This window comes from Anticarsia gemmatalis, chromosome 7 (genome assembly GCF_050436995.1).
Source record: "Anticarsia gemmatalis isolate Benzon Research Colony breed Stoneville strain chromosome 7, ilAntGemm2 primary, whole genome shotgun sequence".
NCBI lineage: Eukaryota > Metazoa > Arthropoda > Insecta > Lepidoptera > Erebidae > Anticarsia > Anticarsia gemmatalis.
In genome coordinates this window covers 9,024,966-9,047,351 of record NC_134751.1, presented here as the reverse complement: position 1 = coordinate 9,047,351, position 22,386 = coordinate 9,024,966, and the positions used below count along the sequence as shown (strand labels likewise).

The 22,386-nt window shown below is 33.8% G+C and overlaps 1 protein-coding gene across 1 annotated transcript in view; it reads left to right on the top strand.

The window, feature by feature from the left end:
- The first annotated feature begins 14,380 nt into the window (after positions 1 to 14,380).
- Positions 14,381 to 22,386, top strand: part of Bx (LIM domain-containing protein Beadex) — a 47,989-nt gene continuing 39,983 nt past the window's right edge. The window contains exon 1 of the mRNA XM_076115977.1: positions 14,381 to 14,655. Coding sequence (XP_075972092.1) covers positions 14,650 to 14,655 — 6 coding nt within the window. The 5' untranslated portion in view covers positions 14,381 to 14,649. The remainder of the gene's footprint in view (positions 14,656 to 22,386) is intronic.

Genomic DNA, 22,386 nt, shown 5'->3' with positions numbered 1-22,386 from the left:
TAAGTTTTCTGAACTGCATAATTTGTACTAAAACATCTTGCTATACCCACTAAGTTACTAAAAAGGATGTATCTTAATTAAGTTTTAAAAGACTACATTAAACAAGAATGACAAGATCACTTTATTCTATACCAACAATATAAGCTTAATTATTTAAAGTGAACTCGTCGCAAACACATTCCCATTTACTTCATTCCACGGATTCATCACAAACATTTTGTACTCACTTCAATGGTTAATTAATAAACCAGTCTTTGCACAATAACGACAGATTCAATTAGATTTCCCGTAGCCAACGACATGTTGCTTCCCAAGTATGGAGTAACAATCGTTACGATTCACCCCTCGACTCGAGTTTTAATAATCGATTTAATTGAGCCAATGAACAATTTAATTAAAATTCTAAAGACACAGCGTACGGCCCGTGGGATGCGACTCGACACGTGCGTTGTAGTAACTGTAGGAAACAGGATATTTTGCAAATGTCCTGATTTTAGACTAAGAAACTGGGGACTAAGTAAATCACAAAAGATAAAGTTAAGTGTCTCATAGTTTAAACAATAACTGTAACTGTGAAGATAATTTTGTTTTATTACTATGGAACTGATTTAAGCTCATGGATTTAAAAGTCCTTAGTAAAGAAAGATTTGAAAAAAATATTTTCTCTCACAAAAATAAAAGTTACAAAATCATATGAAGATCTTGAACCTCTTTTGAGTGTTTATATGAAAATCAAGTTATAGATACTTCGGTATTCATTTACCTAGTAATTTGCTTTGTAACTTTGAAAAGTGAAATCAGTGTCTGATCCCTACTTGAAACTTCTGAACAGATGTACTAACACTTCCGGTTCACACAATATTTTATTCGTAGAGTCAATTATATCTGTCAGTCAAGTTTATTATAAGTACTTCCGTATGTCATTCAATTACTTTCTTAGTTTGTTCGAAGAACGAGAGCACGATGTCGATGTCATAATGAATGCATAGGTAGAGATATATATAGATTGCGTATGGTCTTGGTTTTCTATCAATACCACACCATATTTGGGCAAGCAAATTATTTGATTTGTTTTCTAGAACGAAGGCAGAAACAGATTTAATAATGAAATAAACGTCTGTATTTTAGCTTCTCGTTTTGTCAACAAAAAAAACTTTTAAATGATAAATGCGAAACCACGTGTCAACATAATTAAATACCTTCCGATTCAGCTATGGCAATATTAGTCAGTAAAAGAAAATAACTTGTTAATTTGTCGTATCATAAACTTGCTTCTTTAGTAATTTGTCAAAAATCCTGAATATATTCAACTGCCTGCAGCTTGTATAAAAATATGCGATTATTAAAATGTCGGCTGTACAAATGAGCGGTGTGGCGCGCGAGCTATGCAGGTATTTACGGTACGGGTTATTGGAGATCTGACGGTAACGATGTCTCTCTTCTCTTCGTACTTGTTCAAGTACTTCATTGTTTCATATTAAAATTTTATACTTCCATACTCATTTTATAAACGTGTAAGCTTGTTTGTTTTCTTTTTATGAAATCTATCATGGAGATAGTTGAAGGTCGAATATCATTAAAAATGTTACCCAACAGAAGTATGGTTATATTATGATACAAAATAGGTTAAAGTCTCATACTTTACATACTGTGATTGGGAAATTCTTCGATGTTTTTTTTTACAAAAGCTTAGTACAGAAGAGATTTCATCTCATGCAAATGACATATAGTTAGAAGGGTTTTGATAGTTCTATTTAATTTTGATTAATGCAAAAAATCATTGAGTTTGATGACAGAGACAAGTCATTCACGACTGACCCTTTGCAGCCTACATTGTTATCTCCTATTGTTAGTTAGTTTTTTGATATATAATGGTCTACTATTAATTGCGTACAGGAAACAGGGTCATTCTGACCCTTGAAGAGTGAGTGCAAGAGTCATGCGCACGCGTGGAGTGAAGATAAACCATGATCTCGATGTCGCGTGGCGGCGCGTGCGACCATTTCCTACTTGTTACAGAGTACAGACTTACTCGGTCGTAGAGGTGCTACAAATTACTGAAACATATGTTTTTGTGAATGAGATCAAAATAAATGATTTTATTTTAGGTTAAACAGCGTTATATTATAACCTGCATAAAGTCTTAAAATAATAAGAGGACACGAATTGTCTCTCATAAACTTGAACGAGGGTTGGAGTTTATATCTATAAAATCTTATGGATAATGGCAAACTGGGAACAAAGATAATTCATCTATCTATACTAATATTATAAAGCTGAAGAGTTTGTTTGTTTGATTGTTTGTTTGTTTGTTTGTTTGAACGCGCTAATCTCAGGAACTACTGGTCCGATTTGAAAAATTCTTTAAGTGTTAGATAGTCCATTTATCGAGGAAGGTTATAGGCTATATATCATCACGCTACTACTCATAGGAGCAGAGTACCAGTGAAAAATGTTACAAAAACGGGGAAAATTTAGACCCATTCTCCTTATGTGACGCAAGCGAAGTTGCGCGGGTCAGCTAGTTAATGATATTATGTAAAATAAAGAAAAAATCTGTTATAATAAAAATAAAACATGAAACTTTACTTTCCTTATCAAACTTACAACAACTCACAGGAATTCTTAACAATTTCATTTATTTGACATTGTGATAAGTATCATGAATTTGTAGTGCATGAGATCCAAGAGCAACACAAAAGCCAGCTTTCAAGTATATTACATTGATATTCTAACACCATCTGTATCAGCCGTACACATTTAGAACATTCTACGTGTCAATAGGTCTATAGTCATGAGTGGTGTGGCCGCGAATGTCGGAACGCGATCATTTGGCACGCGTCGCGTTATCTACAATCTGTGGGCACAGCTCGCAGCCTCACAGCGGCGCAATCGGGCCGCAAACAGCCGCAAACCGCCGCAAATCCCGTATAATGTACCTCATGAGCGACATCAGCTTTTGAAAACAAGTACTGTACAGCCTAATAGATGCTTTTGATGCATTGATGTCTAATTGAATTGATTTGATTTTTGAATTGAGACTAAGCCTGCACCTTCCCCGTAAAAGGGCGATGGTTCGAACCTGAGGCAACACTCCAATGATCTTCCAAAGTTATTTGTGTATTAAAAATAATAATCATCACTCGTTCCTATGCTAAAGGAAAACCTCGTGATGAAAATACTCATGCCTAAGAGTTCTTGAAGGAATGCAAAGTCAATGCCGAAAATGTCCAGCACGGTGGACCCATTTCCATCCCTCATTCGGGCAGGAGATCCTTGCCCAGTGGGACAGTGACAGGTTCAATTCAACAGTAATATTATTAAGTACTTTTTCTTTATAAGTCCCAGTTGAAAGTCTTACATCTGTTTATATTTATTTGCGATATCTGTTCCATAATAATATCAAATACATTAAAGTCTAATAATAAAATTCTCATTTCAACTTTTAGTGCATAAAGTTTTATAGCATCATTTAAAATATAATCTGATGATTTCGAATGCGAGTATTGGGGATTTATTTAATGGTGGTTACTAATACGTGACGTGGTCGTATCGACCCCTAATCTCTATTCTGGTGTTAATGTGTTCAGGATTACACACCATTAAGTTTGGCTTCGAGTCCGCGGTCGCTAAATAAATAAAGATTAATATAACTGTCGAATGAGTGCCGTGAGAAAGGTTTTTAATAACAGTGCGAATTATATTGTGAGGGGGATGTCCGTTGTTTATATATTTTTACTAGCTGACCCGCGCAACTTCGCTTGCGTCACCTAAGAGAATGAGTCAAATTTTCCCCCGTTTTTGTAACATTTTTCGTTGCTACTTCGCTCCTAATGACTGTAGCGTGATGTTATATAGCCTATAGCCTTCCTCGATAAATGGGCTATCTAACACTGAAAGAATTTTTCAAATCGGACCAGTAGTTCCTGAGATTAGCGCGTTCAAACAAACAAACAAACAAACTCTTCAGCTTTATAATATTAGTAAAGATTAGTAAAGATTAGTAAAGATTAGTAAAGATTAGTAAAGATTAGTAAAGATGACGACTACGAGTATTGTATGAGAGCAGAGTATTTTTTTAGGAAATATAATAATAATATGATAATTATTGAAATTCCTAATGTATGTATTTTTTATTTAAAGGTGCTCTTTATTAAATTTATATAGTATTACAGGAAACGTACAAGCTTTCTATGACGATAGATAATATAAAAACCTTCCGGAAATGGCGCGGAATTTGTGTAACAAACATACAAAAATAAGCACACACTCAAATTCATAAAATGGTAACCTCCTTCTTTTTGAAGTCAGTTTAAAATTCTGTCAAGTAAAAAACTAAATAAAGTAGCCAAATCAGCTTAAGTAAAGGAAATGGTCTACGAATTTGTTTAGACAACTTTTGAACGCTGTTGTTGAAATGACAACTTGAACAGGTGCATAACAGATCATATCTTTAACTTCTGCACAAAACTCGCTGTACAACTTTCAAATGATAACTATAATTATTATTTCCTTTACGTTAGGTTAGTCGAGTCAAACAAAATATTCGTACCGAAACGAAATTCCTTGTAAAACACAAAAATGTTTGGTTTTGTGCTTTGACGTAGAGAGTTGAATCAAAGAGCTTTGTTTTCAGTTTTTGTCAATACATGTTGGCGGTGTATTTTTATAAAGGTGACATACCTACTAGTGAAGTCCTCAAAGCGAGCCTTTCTGTGGTGTGTGTCTGCAGAAAAATAGAGCCATTGTTTAATTTATTTTTTACATCTACAGTACCATCGTAACAGGTCATTATTGTTTCTGATTTCTACCCAGTAGTGAATGAAGGCTTTACAGTAAGGTAAAATAAAATGCATTAAAGAAATATCTACGTATAAGTAAAAAGGAAAGGTGGTTAGCAATTTTCATAAAGCAAGCAATCAAGAACCTAAAAATTGGATTCTTCGCGACACTGGTATATGAGTAGCAATAGTATTATGTCCTTGTCCAGCACTGGTACATAATAGTAGGTCAAAAAATACATAGGTAAATAATTTAAAAGTTTGTTTATTATTCAAAGTTCCATTGAAATTGCAGCTGAATCTAGACAAATAAATCTAATTAAGATATTTCGACCTAGATTCGCATTCATCCGTGTATTAAGAATTTTAGTCATGATCTCTTTAAGGACATTATGATGTATATCTTAGAACTTATCATTTAATTAGATCCGTGTCGAGTGCCCTTGCCGCTTCAATTTTATTTTATAACGTCATACACACGTCTCTCCCTTACTAACTAATGCCGCAAGAATAAATGTTCTCGTATCCATTTATAATAAATATTATTTAGATACTTATTACTGTGTGGTAAGGTTTAAAATTGTGTGTCAATTTGTAAGTGAAACAGTATGATAAGTGTTTCAATAGCTGGCGTGCGTCCCTACTGTTTCGGTGGTCGTGTCCTATTCGCTACTGGCCAGTTGATACGGCAAATTAGTAGGGCTGCCTCGTTTTGTTATTAGTGGAGTAAATTAAATTGTAAACCGTTTAATACTTTCCAAACCTTCCTTACTTTTAAGGAAGGCCAGTTTGGATTCTAAACTTAATCGAAAATCTATGCTATATTTTTTAGGTAACTTTTAGTTGTATACTATTTAGTATTTAGTTGTATACAACAAATAATTTGTTGATCAAAATCTAGACAGCTCTATATCGAATATCTTCGAGTATACAGACTTGTATAGTCTGTATACTCGAAGATACTTGAAGATAAAAACTTGTAAAAAATATTTTAACAATATGTATAATGCATTCAATAAGCCTGAAATTAACGTTCTAAGAAAGTATTAATTAAACCAAAGCTTATAAAAAACTAAACAGTGCGTTTCAAAGTAGGCCGGAACAGGACAACCCTTGTCTATTTGTGCATTATGTCTTGCGCATCCCCGTCGGATATTAAACCCCCAAACTTAATCACGTCCCTCTTTTACAATATGAAACAGACAGTTTTTTTGTTCGTTTCATTACACCGGCCTATTTCCCACGATTTTTTTCATATACGCCTTATTATAGTCACAATTAGTTCGGTGAAGTAATGCGATCACGCTGCATAATTCTACGCAAAGGTTTTAAAATGAATACGCATACAATGAAAGAAACGTGCATTTAATTCGGTATAATTTTAATAGTCACTGTGCGTCTGAATTATGAATGGGGTTCACGGAATGTAAAATCTTTCATTGACAGCTTTCTAAGCATGTTCTACAGATGTTTTGCGAATAAATTATTGCACCGTCATTGATTGGGTGTTTGGAAAGCATTGTTTGTGTTTCAGATAATTTTATGTAGACAAGTATGATCATCTTAATGTTATGGTTTTTGCACAATTTATGGCAATTTGATCAAGCCTTATCAATGATTTTAGAATGAAAATAAATTCATGAACTTCTCTTAAATTAATTTTGAAAGTTTAAAATTAGATGTCACGACTTTTTCTATGCTTGTACTCTATTAATTCAATATATAATTTTACTAATTGCTTTTATACTAGCTTCCTCATAATATTCCACTTAGATTCTTATTGTAAACAAAATTATGAAAATATCAAATGAGAAAAAGTCCGTAAAAAGAAGTGTTTTAAACTCTATTTAAATTCCCTTCAGAGGCGGCTGGATGCAGATGAGTGGCGTCACATGTTCTGTGTTCTCTGTCTGTTGTTCTAAGTGTTATATTTCCTTACGAGCTAAGGGCTATTTAGTAAACGACAGTCGCGAAAAGGCTCAACACTTCTCTGTTACCCATTCTTTAAAACATTTAAAGATGGTTCCTGATTTTGAATGCTCCGATTCAACTATACCTATGTTTCGATTTTTTACCTTTACATTATTATAAAAAATCTATTTTATGTCCCCATACACCTACCAGTCATACTATAAAACAAATTCTGGATGGAAAACGTATTAGCGAATTAAAGCTGCAGATCCGTCTAGTAATTACTGAAAAAAAAACGCGCTTTACGAAACTATACACCTAAGTGTTCATATAAGATGTCAATTAGATTATTAATCTGAACAAACGAAAATCTAAAATCTTAATCTAAATTAAAGTAAAGCTTAGTCTACATACTATTTTAAAATATTAAGAATACATAAAAGAAAGAATGAAAAGTAAAACAGACGTTTACTAAAATGTTAAACAAACGAATGTAATAGAATGTTTGCAGTACATTACTACATTTGTGGGAATGTGCGGTTATACGACAGGGAGTTAAGCTAATACGTGGGCCGCCGAAGCCGGTGTATTTGTCAACGCGGACCAGCGCAATCTTAAAATCAATTTTCATTTATTCGCAGCTTAGCTCCACTAGCGTGGTGTGCGCCTTATGATGTACACAGAGCGGAGTATCTCATAGACAAACCAAAATAAAATATCATGTATTTGTTGTTTGCATTTCTTTCCCCCGGTTTCTGAGTACATTTAGCGGTAGTTTATCTATTCAATAGAGTGTTTTTTGTATAAGTTTTGACGCTATTGAATAGATAAACTACTGTTAAATGTACCTCAGAAACCGGGGGCTATTTGTTGTTCGTAACTTTATATTAGACGATTGAACTAATAAAGGAAGTTAGTTTTTCTCGTCGTATACATATATTTCCCTTTGCATTTAAAAAAACAAGTTTGGTTGGTCTGACTTTATAAATGTGAATCAGAAATTAACTTTCATTGTTAGTATGCGTAGCTAGTATAAGCTGTAGTAGGTTTCAGTAGTAGGAAACATTGAAAACCAGAGATTGTTTTTAAAACAATTCAAATTCTGCCAGCTATTTGTAGGTATATTACCAATACCTGCAGCCAATATTTAAAATATTTACCTATTATACTTGTTACTCTATGTAGTGTCTATACTATGAATGAAACAAAACATACTAATTAATGTTGTTATCTGCAACCGCAATGACACAAACACTAATAATACGACTGATGGACTGGTAAAAACCAGTGACGAAATCAATCATTATACCGCTATTCCTCACTTAATAATAGTTTTAACATTGCTTTATATTTGGAAGGAATCCTTGAATGATTCATAATAATCTCAGAACTAGTATGTTTCGTAAATGATGCAATTTCATTATAAACTACTATCCTGAACGATTGAACTTAAATTAATAATGTAATTTTAAAACTCTTACATAATTTACTCCAAATATCGGGAAACAGTTCTCTAAAAAAATAGTAAAACGATATTTAAGAATATAATAGACTAACCTGATTTAATACTAAATTACATATCTACGCGCGTGCATAGCTCTATGTAAACGTATGGCCACTACTCCGGCGAATAGTCGGTCGGCGTGGGCCGGCAAAATCTTTACAAATGTGGGCCGTTATCGTGCAGGCCGATTGACCGGCGCGCCTCCACCCGCACATTTCTCACTCTGAAAAATAACGGATTTATTTAATTTTATGGCCTTGCCGCGTGCTGAATGGACGATTGGGTAGCGGTGACGCCGGACCCTGGACCAACTTCATTTGCTCTTTTTTCCAACTGTTTTTCTATTTATTTACACAGTAAGTATATTGATTGAATTTGTTTAGTTCATTACGCTTTGATGGGTGTGTATTGTTTGCGGTTTAGAAAATTGATACTGATAGGTACAATGTTTGTCATTGAAAAGTAAACAGTAATTTTCCGCACAAAGGTATGATTAATGTTAAATGTTTATTGGATTTGTCTATGTTATTTTAAAATAATGATTTTTGGCACTTCCATTATCCGGGTAATCTAGTCTGTATACAATATATTAAGGCTTCATTCAGGTTTTTCCAATCAGTGACTGTAAAATTTTCTATATAACATATTTCCTTTTAACAATAGTTCAGGGTAATACCCGTCACCTCTCAATCTTCTTATATTTACAAGTAATAAATAGAAATCCTTTAAATCCCGTTAACGGAGGCAGTAGTTCTTTATCACAGCAACTCAATAGTGTAAGATCTAGCCTTAAATCTTGATAATCGCGGTTTAGTTTAACGACGTGGGTTGTTTATCAAGTAATTTGTGGATTAGCGTAAGTAAGCCCCCGCTACTGTTTACATTTCCCATGGCATCCGTGACTCACCCGCCGGTTACGAGATTGATCTCATTATTTAAATCCCCGTACATAATTTTTAGATTTGTCACGTTGGTACCATAGATTCGATTCGCACGATTTTTAAGGGACGCTTTCAAACTTTTTATTGCTTTTATATCAATGGTTGTCATAACGTTATTGTTCATGCATTTAGACTTAGTTTTTGTGGTACAATTTTTTGAAATTGTATTGTTAACCCCAAAATTTGCCTAGGGGATAATTTATAATTACAGGATTCAACTTTCGTTTTGACTTTTCTAGATTTTAAATTAAAAGTATTTTAGTATAAGTAAGTACGAGTAAGTAGACGTTAAAAAGTCTTTAATATACAGTGTCTGTGCACTTTATGTTCAAAACATTTTTTTAAACCGACATAGAAACGGTTCAACCGTTCATCTATCAAATACTATCAATAAGATTGTATGTAAGAATGGTTATAACGAAATATCTGTACCTAATTCGGTAAGCGTTTTATTTTTTTCAGTAATCAGTAGGCTGTTGACAATCATAGCTTCACGGCTCTTGCACGCGTACTAGACGTGCCATTGTTGTTTTTGTACCACTACCGCAACACTTAACAAAAATTAACATTTATTTTACACTTAAATGCACCGTTTTATCACCTTAAGGTTATCTGTGTCCATAGTGACCTTATTTTTTAATTGTCATCGGCTTTTTTTGTTTTATTTACACGTAATTAGATATTTACTACAGCCTCTATCGAGATCACGGCGACTCAGTAGTTTCTTTAGATTATCTTTCACAATAGATAATTTAATTTGTAGATAATTGGTATTTTTCGTAATTTTGTAACAATTTTTTGTTTACTACTATATTATGATGAAAGATATAAAAAACATGGAGGTTTCTTATTCAATATTTGAAGCAAGGACGCACATGATTGACCGGTGCTGGAATAATAGGTATACGAATTAGACCGTTAAACTTAGCTTAACTTATTATATTATATTTTAATCTTTTATTAACATTCATTCGCTCGTGATTTATATTGTACAGGCAGGTCAGTGATAAGTATTATGACTTATATTTGATAAAGTATACGAAGATAAACTTCCGTGTAATAAATAACCGCGGGACCGTCGCCTTATCCGCTGCGTTCTACCGGCTTATCTTGATTACTACACGTACACCGAAATTACTTTTCTTAAGCCTCTTACATAATAAAATAGGCTTCTAAAACAATAATAAAAAGACCAATTGTGTCAGTCACAGTTAATTCGAGAGCGCGTCACGTGATACGAAATCAGTTCGCGTGAGACTCGAGTCATTAGCGCACTCAGTAAACTGGCGAAAGGTGCTTTCGTTTAATTTATGCAAATTCCAGTTTCGTTGTTTTCTTAGCGAAGACTCGAAGACCCGCTAAGCGCCGCATAATGGATGTGAGCTTCTTTCCAAACTGCTAAGCTTGTGATGTTTTTGAAGGCAAAGCTTTTTGTCTCTGTCTTAAACTCTTAAGAAGCGATCGGTGTGTGTTTAAGCCTCCATGCTTGTTTCCATGGTGATTTAGACTGCAATTATAACAGTTGAGTTCTTATAGACTTTAATAATGGTACAAAATAAGTATGTTTAGGAGAGAAACTGTTTGGTTTTGAATTTATGGATAGCTTAACAAATGAGTTGCGGGGACATAAAATCATGTTTCATAAAACTTTCTGTCAATAGACCATAGTATTCAGTAGCTCTGTGTTGTCACATATTAGTTACACATTCTTTGACAAATGCGCAGTGCAAATTAAAAGCGATATATCACGTTATCTAACATTAAACTTCTTAAGCCCGAAGACTAATCGTCATCTTAGACGGCTCGGTCGAAGGCGTCATCAGTTTCCATCACAATAGTTCACAACAATAGCCGAGATCGGTTCACAAAACGCTACAATGGTAGCTCCGTTTACCCCAACAACAGCTCAATGGTCAGCCGTCGATCCCTTTGTCGAAAAACTCCAAGGAAACAACCTGATAAGAGTGATTAATTGGTTTAAGTCGAATTCAATGAAAGCTGCCGACACCGACGTTTTTTGTGCCCCGGATAAGCTTAAGCTTTAGGTTATAATTCTATTTGGAAAGAAATATTGTTTGTTTCACTCGTGGAATTTAGTTTTAGCACGTAATATGTCTCAATGTTTTGTATTTGACGTAGAAAAATCAGGAAGTCGATTCAATTAATTGTTACACATTTATATATAATGTTAGCTTCAATTAATGTAAGGTTCGCTAAGTAGATTACGTCGTTCTACTTTTAATGTGATGACCTCAACAAAACAATTATTGTTTCATATAAAATGTAATAATGCGCACAATAAAAACAACACACACTGAAACAGGTTACTTTTGTCTAGTGGTACTAAATAGAAATGAAAATTACGCGCTATTCATCAAATCAGGTTGGGTATAGGGGCGTCTAAGCCGTGTCGAAACTAAAAGTCATTGAAATTGGGCCTTATGAAAGGGCATTATGAGATTTGAACCATCAATACAAGATTTAACTTTTTGTTCATTCATAAAGGTCCTTTACAATAACCCTTCCTTGGTGGAGCGGGTGCTTCCGAGTGAGCGGCTCACAAAACGGCGCTGAAAACGCGTAAAAGCTCGGTTGATTTGTGAGCGTACATGTCTCGAGTTACTCGGCAATAAATTAAATGTGTATAGAAAATGAATGCGTCAATACGTTCCCCCCAACCCTGTTCGGGTCGCTTGTAGTGATGTTGGCAAGATTTATCGATGACTTTTGTATTAGACAAGTTTCATATTCTCCGACTTGTTAGTTTGACGTTCACAAGATTTAATTGACGTACGCATGTAGTTCGTTGTTAAGCTCTAATGATAAATGCGTTTCGTCGTCAGTTAGCGTAAATAAAAAGTTAACTACGTACGTAATTAAAATTTCTTCATAATACCATGTTTATAAACATTTCTTTAATGGATGCGATAAATAAAAAAAAGTTACACCAGAAAACTAATTAAATTAATGGTTGAAAATTAAAATAGCTTTCTCATTTTCGTGTAATTTAGTTCCAGCCTATAATTATTAATATGGACTTTTAGCACAATATTTATTCTTATAAAATGGAAAATACTTTTAGGCATGTGAATCTGACTAAACACAGATCTAAAACAAAACAGATGCAGTAGCAGCATGCAATATTTATGAAGGATGGACAACATGCAAAATCAGTGGATTCATCGTAAGTTAATTGTATTCGTCCACACAATGGTGCGCACATCGATACGGGTTCCGTCGCTACATTTCGCACCCTTGATTTTTGCGGGACGTGCACTGAATGGATCGCAAATTGACACAGAACGCAAGGCGTTCGTTTTGATTTGTTTGTACGCAATTTAAACGTATTCACCTAAGTGTTAACTTGTATTATCAATTGCGAATTCTAAGGCCTTATTATTGAGCATAACTTGTTACTGGGTTTGAACACGCGTACAGCAAGCATTTGATGGTATGAATACTGCCTACTTTACTGACCACATGCTGTGATAATAGCAACTAGAGTAAAAATAGTACAAATCTTGGTAAACCGCGGCTGAGTTAATATTTCTAAGAGTTTGTTCTGAGGCATGTTTACGACATGATATTAACATTTTTCCACACACTTATGTACCCTCTTGAAATATAATTAAAAACTATTATGGTCCTACGTTATAAATCATTCTTTATTGCACCCCTTTTACGTTGGCTTAATTGATTCAATGGAGAAGTGCCACCATAAAATGATAACAAGCTAGGTACCGGTCTAAGTGAAGAATAATGCATTTATAACGTTTTTGTGATATTACGGCTTACGGTCGTGCCTCCGTCTATAATAGCTAAGTTAATGCTTTGATTTTATGTTACTTTTTATACGTAGTCACACGTTTATCGAGTACATCGTTGTATTATTTATTAGTGAGACCGCATGAGACCGTGTTGTATCGGATCTAGTGCGGACCGGACCGCCACTTGTGCAAACGATTTATTTTGTCCCGTGATTAGATCAAGTAAAACATGAATATGCTCTAATTGTCAGGTTACCGTGATTTATTTTATTGCGTATTTAGAATTCGTGATAAACTTTGATGCAATTATCATATTCAAATATCTTTTGAATGCAACTACTAGGTTATATTAAAATAATACTTTATGCAAGTTACATTTCTATCAATCCGCAATTAAATGAAATAGGCCATAATGCCTTGATTATTTCTTAATTAGTAGAGCATTCCTTTTAAATGTAACAAAATTATAATAATTATTATGTTTATTATGTAGTCAGTTATCATAAGTTGACCCTGAGGAGGAAAACCGCAACCCTGTAGGTACCTATTTGTTATGGTATCGAGCGCAAATTAACAATAAGATTTTTTATCATTTAATGACAATAATATTGACTAAGTTAAGCTTATAAATTAAATTACTGCGATCAAGCGTTAGAAGCTAAATATATTTTTCAGCAAAACAGAACATGTATTTTTATGAAACTTATTTAATTACAAGGTACTCAAAGTAGTCTTTCAAATGCAGTCATTATTCAATAGCGGATTAAAATATAGGGTTGTGTTGTCTTGCGATGGGGACAGGGCTTGCACAATGCAATGAATGAGATGTCACCGACCAGTTTTATCAATGATGAATGACCATCCTCAGCCTTTGAGTCTATAATTGCTAGTCAGTTCACTAGAAATGCTTGTTCAATGTTAAGGAAATTCACACAAAACACGTAACCAGTTGTGCCTAATTACGTTTATTTATACGTAAATGTAAACACTTACATTGCAGTTCTTGTTATTGCGATGAATAATTTGCAGTCTAGTAATACACACGTAATAACTCTTATTAATAACAAATAACCCACAATGTAGATTAAGGAAAATCTTGTTATTAATCTTTTATAGATCATAATATGTTTTTATTATGACGAAATGGATTTTTTAGAAGCCGCTCTAATTAGTGATCGACTAATTAGGGAATGAAAAACATTTTTATTAAACATAATATATTATTTTTGATATAGTAGAGCAGTGGACCGATTGTAATTTGATTCAGTATCGTTTTTATTTAGGCCTAAATGCGATACCGCGCAAAATCTGCCCACTTACAGAGTTAAGCGTCGTTCCAAAGGTAAAAGGGCGCAAGTGGCGCGCCAGTTTTGTGCGAAAAGCTCCACAAGTGCGGAGCTTTCGTACGGGAAAAGGAAGGGCAGCTCACCCCGCCTCGCACAGGCTGGCGGCACTGGCTGTACGTGTGACTGTGGCGGCTTCCTCCCGCTACGAGGCGAGCTGCGCATTCGCTCCGTGACGGCCGGCGAGAGTGCACGTCGTTGTTCTCACCGTCAAAGCGACCGCACGCGTTCGCGAGAAAACTTTTCAGTGCTGTGAAAAACATTTTTTTCCGAACACGCGAAAATGAACACGATATTTGTGCGTTGTGAATTTTTCTAACTGTGTAAAGACTAATCGAGCGAAAGAGTGTTTTGAAGAGGCTAATTACGAGTTGCTAGGCTAATTGGCTGGGCCGGCGTTTCATGAAGGTGAGCCGACTTTTATTTCCGTTCGGCAATCCCTCTAATTGCGTCAATTAGTGTAATGCGGCGACAGGTTTGAAGAGTCGCTTAATGATCTCTACCACCGGACTCGTACACTTTGAAAAACTATTAAGTCAGTAGAGTGCCGGCACGCACCGACTATACCGTTTTAAACTAATTACTAATTAGTTTATTGTATGGATTACGACGCTTATCATCATCATTCATCTTTTGGCTTAACAATAGAAATTAAATTTTAAATGTATTAAACTTTACTGCCTCCGCTGTGAGTTATAAAATAATTTAAAATTAATAAATTCCACATATGTTTCTATTATTAGTCTTGATAGAGCTGTTCTTTATTTTTAATGTAAGGTGCAATTAATAATATAACTTGCAAGTAATGAAGTTTTTAAAAGTTTTATACGAATAAAAGTTTAACTGCTTATCAAAATGCAACGTTAAATTCTGCGATGTTTTTGAGACAAAATTTAATATTAAGAATTTAATTTAACACCTAGTGTAGTAATTTTTTAAGTGAAAAAGTATGATCCATGTTTTTAGGAAAATATTATTTTCAGAAAAAGTTATTTAACTTTACACAAAGCCATTCAAGATTATAATTATGTAAGTAATTTTTTATTACCTGTCTTACAAAAACTTAAACACAACATATTTCTAACTTAAAATTATTTTTCAAATTATTATTCGTATTAACTATTTCATTGTTGAGGTTATCGACATCTCTATCTAACAGTAACAATGAATATGTCCAAACATAATAACATACAATACACATAGAGTTAAGTGAGGTTTGATAACGCGCTTGTCATATTTCGTAACCGACTCTACGCTTCCGGAGTCGGCTGCAATGTCAATAGAGACAGATAACAGCTGGTGTAAGTCCGTGCTCCGAAACTTTATTCAACGATTCTAATATTTGGGTGTCTCTACGTATTTTTAGAAATGTAGGGATGTTTTAATATTTTTAGTATAAAATAAAGATATTGGTCTTAAAATTGAGAAATAGATAACATTATTTTATTATTTTTGACGTTAACAATGTAGAGTCATCTTTATTGTATTTTCTATGAGTCACAAAACGGCAAAAAGTTATTTAAACGTTTTAATAGCAATAGAAGATATTTAAAACTATTGACTAACTGTTGCCTAGGTCATTATTTCCATAAAAAGATAACCCCATAATTTTCTGAGTATTCAAAAAAGTTAAAGTTATTTGAGGAAAATGTATTTTTTTTTCCGCAAAGTTATTGCGTCAATTCAGTTACTTAATAACTAATTCCCTGAAATATTAAATGAACTTTATTTATTTCCATAATATGTATTTATTGGTACTTTTACATATATTTATTTCCTATATAATTAACTGTTTTTCGTTAACTATACAGTTAGATACGTAATTAGATAATTATTTTTAACGATTGAAACTGACACAATCAGTTAATTTGTGATTGAAAGTGATACTAATTGGATTCAACATCAAATGATTTAACTTGTTTCGAATAAATCGAGTTGACATATACAGAAGCATTCGAATCGATAAAACTTTCTGATTAAGATAACCGGTAGCTAATTGAGTTTGAGGAAAAAATAAACACAAACAGGGACGCGGAGTAAAACAAAAATTGTGAGAACGGAAAGATGACATCGATAAGCGCCATTTAATATTATTACAAGATTTTTATTTTTGCGAAAAAAGATATGTTATTTTTTTGCACTTATTTGCATAATTTTATATTACGTTATTCAAATTAATACAAAAATAAGAATATTAGAAGTTCATAAGTTTAGTCTAAATAAAATAAAAATATGTCTTCTTAAGCACCTGCTAATTGGTTGCAGATTTATAAATCCAGTAACGATCGGATAAAATTCTTGCTCGCGCAAAGTATTAAGAGATAAAATACTTTCAAAACAAAAAGCTCGACAAGACTAAAGCCTTCAGCGCAACATCGTTATCGCAAAAGCTAATTACTGTTAAAGTACTAGTCCTCAATTAACAAGGAAAATCTTCGTTAGGATAATTAATTGATAATATTAATTATTCTTATACCATATTGTAACGTCGCAACACTAAAGCTTTTAACAAATAGTACTAAAAGAAAATATTTCGCAACTTAGAATAAGAAAGCAAGAAACATATTTCTCCCAACGCATTTCAACACATCTCGAACTTTACCGGTCTCGATTATTCGAAGTAAATTAGAACCGATAAAAACAAAGCAGTCCGAAGCTTGTCGCAGGCCCAAGTACAAAGATTCCTTGTTACGGAACTCCAAAAACAAGAAAGCATCTTTTTGCTATAAAAAGACAGAGCGGTTGTGGCGCTGAGCGCGACATGCTTGTCCCAAAAGCCAATTAGAATCCCGTATCCGGCTTGTTTATTCTCTAATTAGCAAGTTGCTCATTAGAGCTACATCACTAGACCAGCCAGTGTAGCAATGCTTCATTCGTTTTAATTATAAACACTGCCTCCTTCTGTTCATATAATTACCGTGCACAATTAATGGACAACATTTTATTGCTTATCTTACCCATAATGAATGTTTATATAAAATGGATTAACGACGCTCCACTTGTTTATCGGCTTTTTTGTTATTTTTCAAAATATATTTTAGCAATATAATGTGGAATGTATATTAACCGCAATGTGAGCTTAATAACGTGTAATTAAGTTGAATGTTAATACGTGTGCAAGATTTTGTTAATTGTATTAAGCTTTTAAAATCAATCGCGAAGATCGTGAAAGATAATGTCCGTTGTTATAAACAATTTCAGAGTTAATGAGTAATAGAGAGCACTAGTTTAACAGATAATGAACTATTGTTCCGCGGCTTTTCAAAGGAAAAAAGTAAAATAAAAGCCTGTTATTACCGTGCTACGTCATTATAAAATACTAAATTGGCTTCGACAATAATTAATATAATGAGAGACGCATAATAAATTAAAATCATTTTAATGTTCAATTAGCTATGTCAAAATTATATTTTAGCACAATGGGATAGTGCAATCCATTAATTAATTTTGGCTAATTAATAAACCAGGTTTAATTAACGGGGGTGTTAGGATAAATTAATCAGTGCTGATTGGTCTATGCTATCAACGGCACGGACGCTACTCAACATTTTCATTATTATGTAAAATTTTCTCTTTTGATTGAATTTAAATTACAACAAATTAGCTACGTCCATTTTAAAGCTTTCTTTTCGTTTTATCATTAAGAAGAATATTAAATCCCACAATTATTATAGAAATTGCATATTAAACTTAATATAATGCATTAAGACAAAATGATATCACAACAGATTTTGTCACTGGTAAATTGCAATGACTAAACGAGACGTACTTTACTAAAAAACTAAGAAAAATACAATACTAAGAATATGAGACACTCAGGCGCATACATTGTGTCTTATAACACCGCCGCGCCGCAGTAAAATCAAAATTGAAATTTTGAGCTACACCCTACTGGCCTCTCCTATTTATTTCAGTTTAAGCACCTAATCGCGTTCGCGTTAACCCAGCTTTAAATACTAATTAGTCCACTAGTTATGGCACCGAAAAACATATTTTAAAAGCGCGCGTTTATAACGCTCGTAACTTATTTTTTTATTTGTTTCATTAAAAATAATTAAAGTGACATGTGACCCTCGCGCTAGGGTTGTCGGGGCTGTCATTAGCGGGTCCTCGGCGTGGGACGCAGGGTCACCGCGCGCACTAATTGGTCTGGCTGCAGCCTCCTCCGCTCCCTACTACAAACAAATTAGCTAGAGAAACGGATGTTGACGCTGTGCTAGGGTTACCTCTTTCTGCATCACTCTTTCACTGACAGATACAGTTTTGTGAAGAACTGTCTCCGTGTGCTGACAAGATATTTTACCTCACATGACGATTGTTTATTTGATATTTTGTATTATCAGTAAGAGTTTTCTAAACCGAAAAGTAAAAAAATATGAAATTGTGCTGCATAAATTCATAATTGTGGGCTAGTTTTAAGTCCCCCTTCTTTAACAGATATTAGTCAATAGAAAGTGAATAAAAGGGGAACTAGCAATTTTGTAGAGAACAAAGAATCGTTTAGAAGGTTGAGGAAAAAGAATAGAAATCACAAAACAATACTCGAAACGTTATTGAACTGATTGCCTATCCGTGAATGTTCGATATTGGTTGCACGATCATTTTATTTGAAACAAAAATGCATTCGTTTTGAGAATCGATGTAACTGCAGGTGAATTAAATAATTAAATTGATTATTGAGCCGGAAAACTAATCGCGGAACGAGGCTCACTCAACAAAATACGCCTCGTACCAATAACGTAATTGACAAAAAAACGTTAAACTGTTTCACTCACCGGTACGGCTTAATTTGCAAATCCAATTTGTATCCAATAACGTACCTGTCAGTGAGATCTATTGAATTTTGATGATGTTATTTCGATCGTATAAAAATTGATACGTTTTTGTACGGATGGTTGGTGGTAACCCTATCGGAAGGTCACCAGTAATTAGGTTGTTGGTGTGGCTTATGTTTTTCAGCAACGGTGGCGGTGCTTCCTCTTGTTACTTATTTAATTAGGGCTGCGACTGTTGTCTCGTGTTCCCCATGTACCATTAAGTGTTGCTCCTTACGTTACACTACTACCATCGATCATTACGACAGAATCGGGGAGGTGACTGTAAATTTAAACAAATTTTGTTCTTTATGATTGGTATGTGACCTGCCGTTATCTGTCGGGGTGTGTCTTGTGTCTTCAGTTCATTCTTCTCACTTGGGAGTGTGGCCTGTTTAGGACAAAGGTTAAATCAATTTTTGTCACTGATCAACCAGCTATAGCATGGTGGTAAATATAGGCATGATATTAATTTCAACTTGTTTTCTCACTGCATAAAAAAGTTTTGTTATTATAATATTATAACGAGCTACATTTTTTCTTATCTCAAAACAGAGCTTAATAGAATCCATTGGAATATAATTAGGTGTTGAATAAAAAAGAAAGACCGACTTTGAATATTAATTTAAAGATTTATCATTAGTTAATCGAAATGGATATTTTATTTATGCTATTCGCATATCATTTCAACTTTTTTATTTATTACTTGTTGTCAATTATGCAAATTGAACTGTAGGCATTTTATGTATCATGATTACATTATAATTACCTCTTAACTTTTCATATCAGCTAAAGTACTTGAGTTAATTGCCTTATTTTTTAAACAGTCATATTTGTATTATTGTATACATATTCCAATCTAACTTTAATTAATATGATAAATTGACTAAATATTATTATGAATAAGGAAGTGATCAAAGTTCATTAATATTGTTATCGTGCTTTAAACTTGTATCAAAGTCCAACTAAATGAAAATAATCACGTGGTGCACTCTGTTCCATTAAAGGATTATAGTCGTGTCATCCACTCACAGGCGACAATTAAATGTGCAGTCAGTTAAAAAGCTTTGCTCCATTATACTAACACACTCGCAGTCACATGTAACTTAAGCTTAAACATCTACTAAACTAGCTAGGTCTAAACGTTATGATTTCCAAAACATCATCGGCATTACTCTAAAATTATGGACCTGAAATTCATTACCAAATACTACTGGATATGACAAGAAGGCTACACACTAAGGAAACTAACAAAATTGAGCATAACTCATACGTTACATAGTTGTAAAGATAGAAACAAGCAATCATACAGTTGTTGTCCGCTCATTAACAGACGAATGTTCATAAAGTGTGTATGTAATTAGAAAGTCATCTTAACCCCCTGTCCCTCATTAAGGCAGCTCCGTGGGCACCAGATAACCCCGGCGTGGCGTGACGAGTGACGCATGTCCAACATTTGACGTACAACATCATACTCTACTTACGTACATACTATTTGTACACTACAAATATTTTTCCCGTATTATCTTAGCAATTAATATAATTAATTTGTATTTCTTGATAGATACATGCTGATAGGTTATTTAATTACAGTTTCCAAGTTGAAAAATAATCGGTGAGACCTAATTGGTAGCAAATGCAAATGTTTGATGTCTGCGTTATAATTCTGTTTGCCGGAAAAGAGTTGCTTAAATATGGCGTGGGTTGTAATAACACCCTTATCGGGTTTTCCTGCAAGATTTTTTGTCCAAGACTCAAGATAGCTCAGTTTTTTATAAAATTGCACGTGTTAATTGACTACAATGGGCTTTTATTCAGAAATGTAATTGATTATACAAATAGTACAGACAGAAGTTGTTAAACTATTTCTAATCATGTATAGTCAACGAAGTATTTTTATACTCGTTTTTAATAAGCAGAATCGCATAGAAACTGTTTCATTATACTTGCTACTTATTGGATGTTTTGCCCATTGAATGACACTTTAATTAACGCTCAGTGAGTACAGAATTTCCATTAGAATACTTCAAGTAGGTGTTGGCCTCCACTAAGGAGAAGTAGTGCAATGGAATTAATCGAGTATCGGTAGTAGATGCGCGGTAAAAAACTGAACGTCTCAAGTGTTTCTAGAACACGTTACCATAAACTCTTTGGTTTCTCAACAAACGGCGAGTTCGCAACTAAATTATATTTTCTATCGATCTTGTCGACTCCCTAATTGGCTCGAATGCAAATACTCTGTTATTAGGCAGGTTAATTAAAGAGTTATCGGTCGTAATTAACCCGTTTCGGTACACTACGTGTGCCTATGGTTCGTTCGAAACACTACTAATTAAGAAATTCCTCCTTCATTAGCTCAATTAGATTTATTCACGTCAGAAACTTCATAGAATACATGTGTATATTATATTAACACGCACAAAAACTTTTTTTATGTAGTCACGCTGTTTCGTACAAATATTTTGTTAATCTTAAAAGTGTTTTTAAAAACATGGAGCTCGTTATAATTTTATTTTATAAGGTTAATGGCGTTTTATAAAAATGTAGGTCGAATTAGCTGAAGGTGAAATATAACCAAGCTCAACCCTTTTTAAAATTATATTCATTAGCGGAAATAAACAGTAAAATTAGTTTAATTATAAAGAACACGTTATTGTAACGCAATGGTTCAGGTAATTATTGCGTATACCCATATCTACTTTTGGCCGTGTCTTTAGTCGTTAGCTGACGTGGGTTCGATTCCCGTAATTTAAAACGCGTGTTCTTTGTGTTCATTATTGGTATAGTTGTTTAAAGTATCTTCCCAACATATTTAGTTTTTTATTACTGAAGTTGGTATTTGGACTAAGAATAAAAAGAAGCTCTATGATACACTAAATGAAACACCAAACAGCCACTTAGATAAAAATAACTATGTTATCTCTATCACTTGAGGGTTAGTCAACATTAGGGACTCGAAACCTTTTTGTTAAAGCGTCGCGTGAATGAAGCGAAGAATAGTCAACTATAGCCCAGCAACTTAGTGGAGAGCCTTGGATGCAAAGTCCGCGGTAGGCTGAGTTATACAAAAATCAGAATTTAGAATCTAAGTGACCCGCAGGCATATGCAGCTCTCGGCGGCCTTTTTAATACAGTCATTTTATATTAAAAATACACTAAATTCTTAATTATAATCTATATAAATTATGTTCGCCAAGGCTCTTTATTAAGTTGTCGGACTACAGTCGATCGGAAGTTGCGACCGAGGGTTATCGTTAATTGAGAATACGCTGGTTGACGTCAACAAGCGTCATTATCGAACAAGCGAATACAACTTACTAGTAGT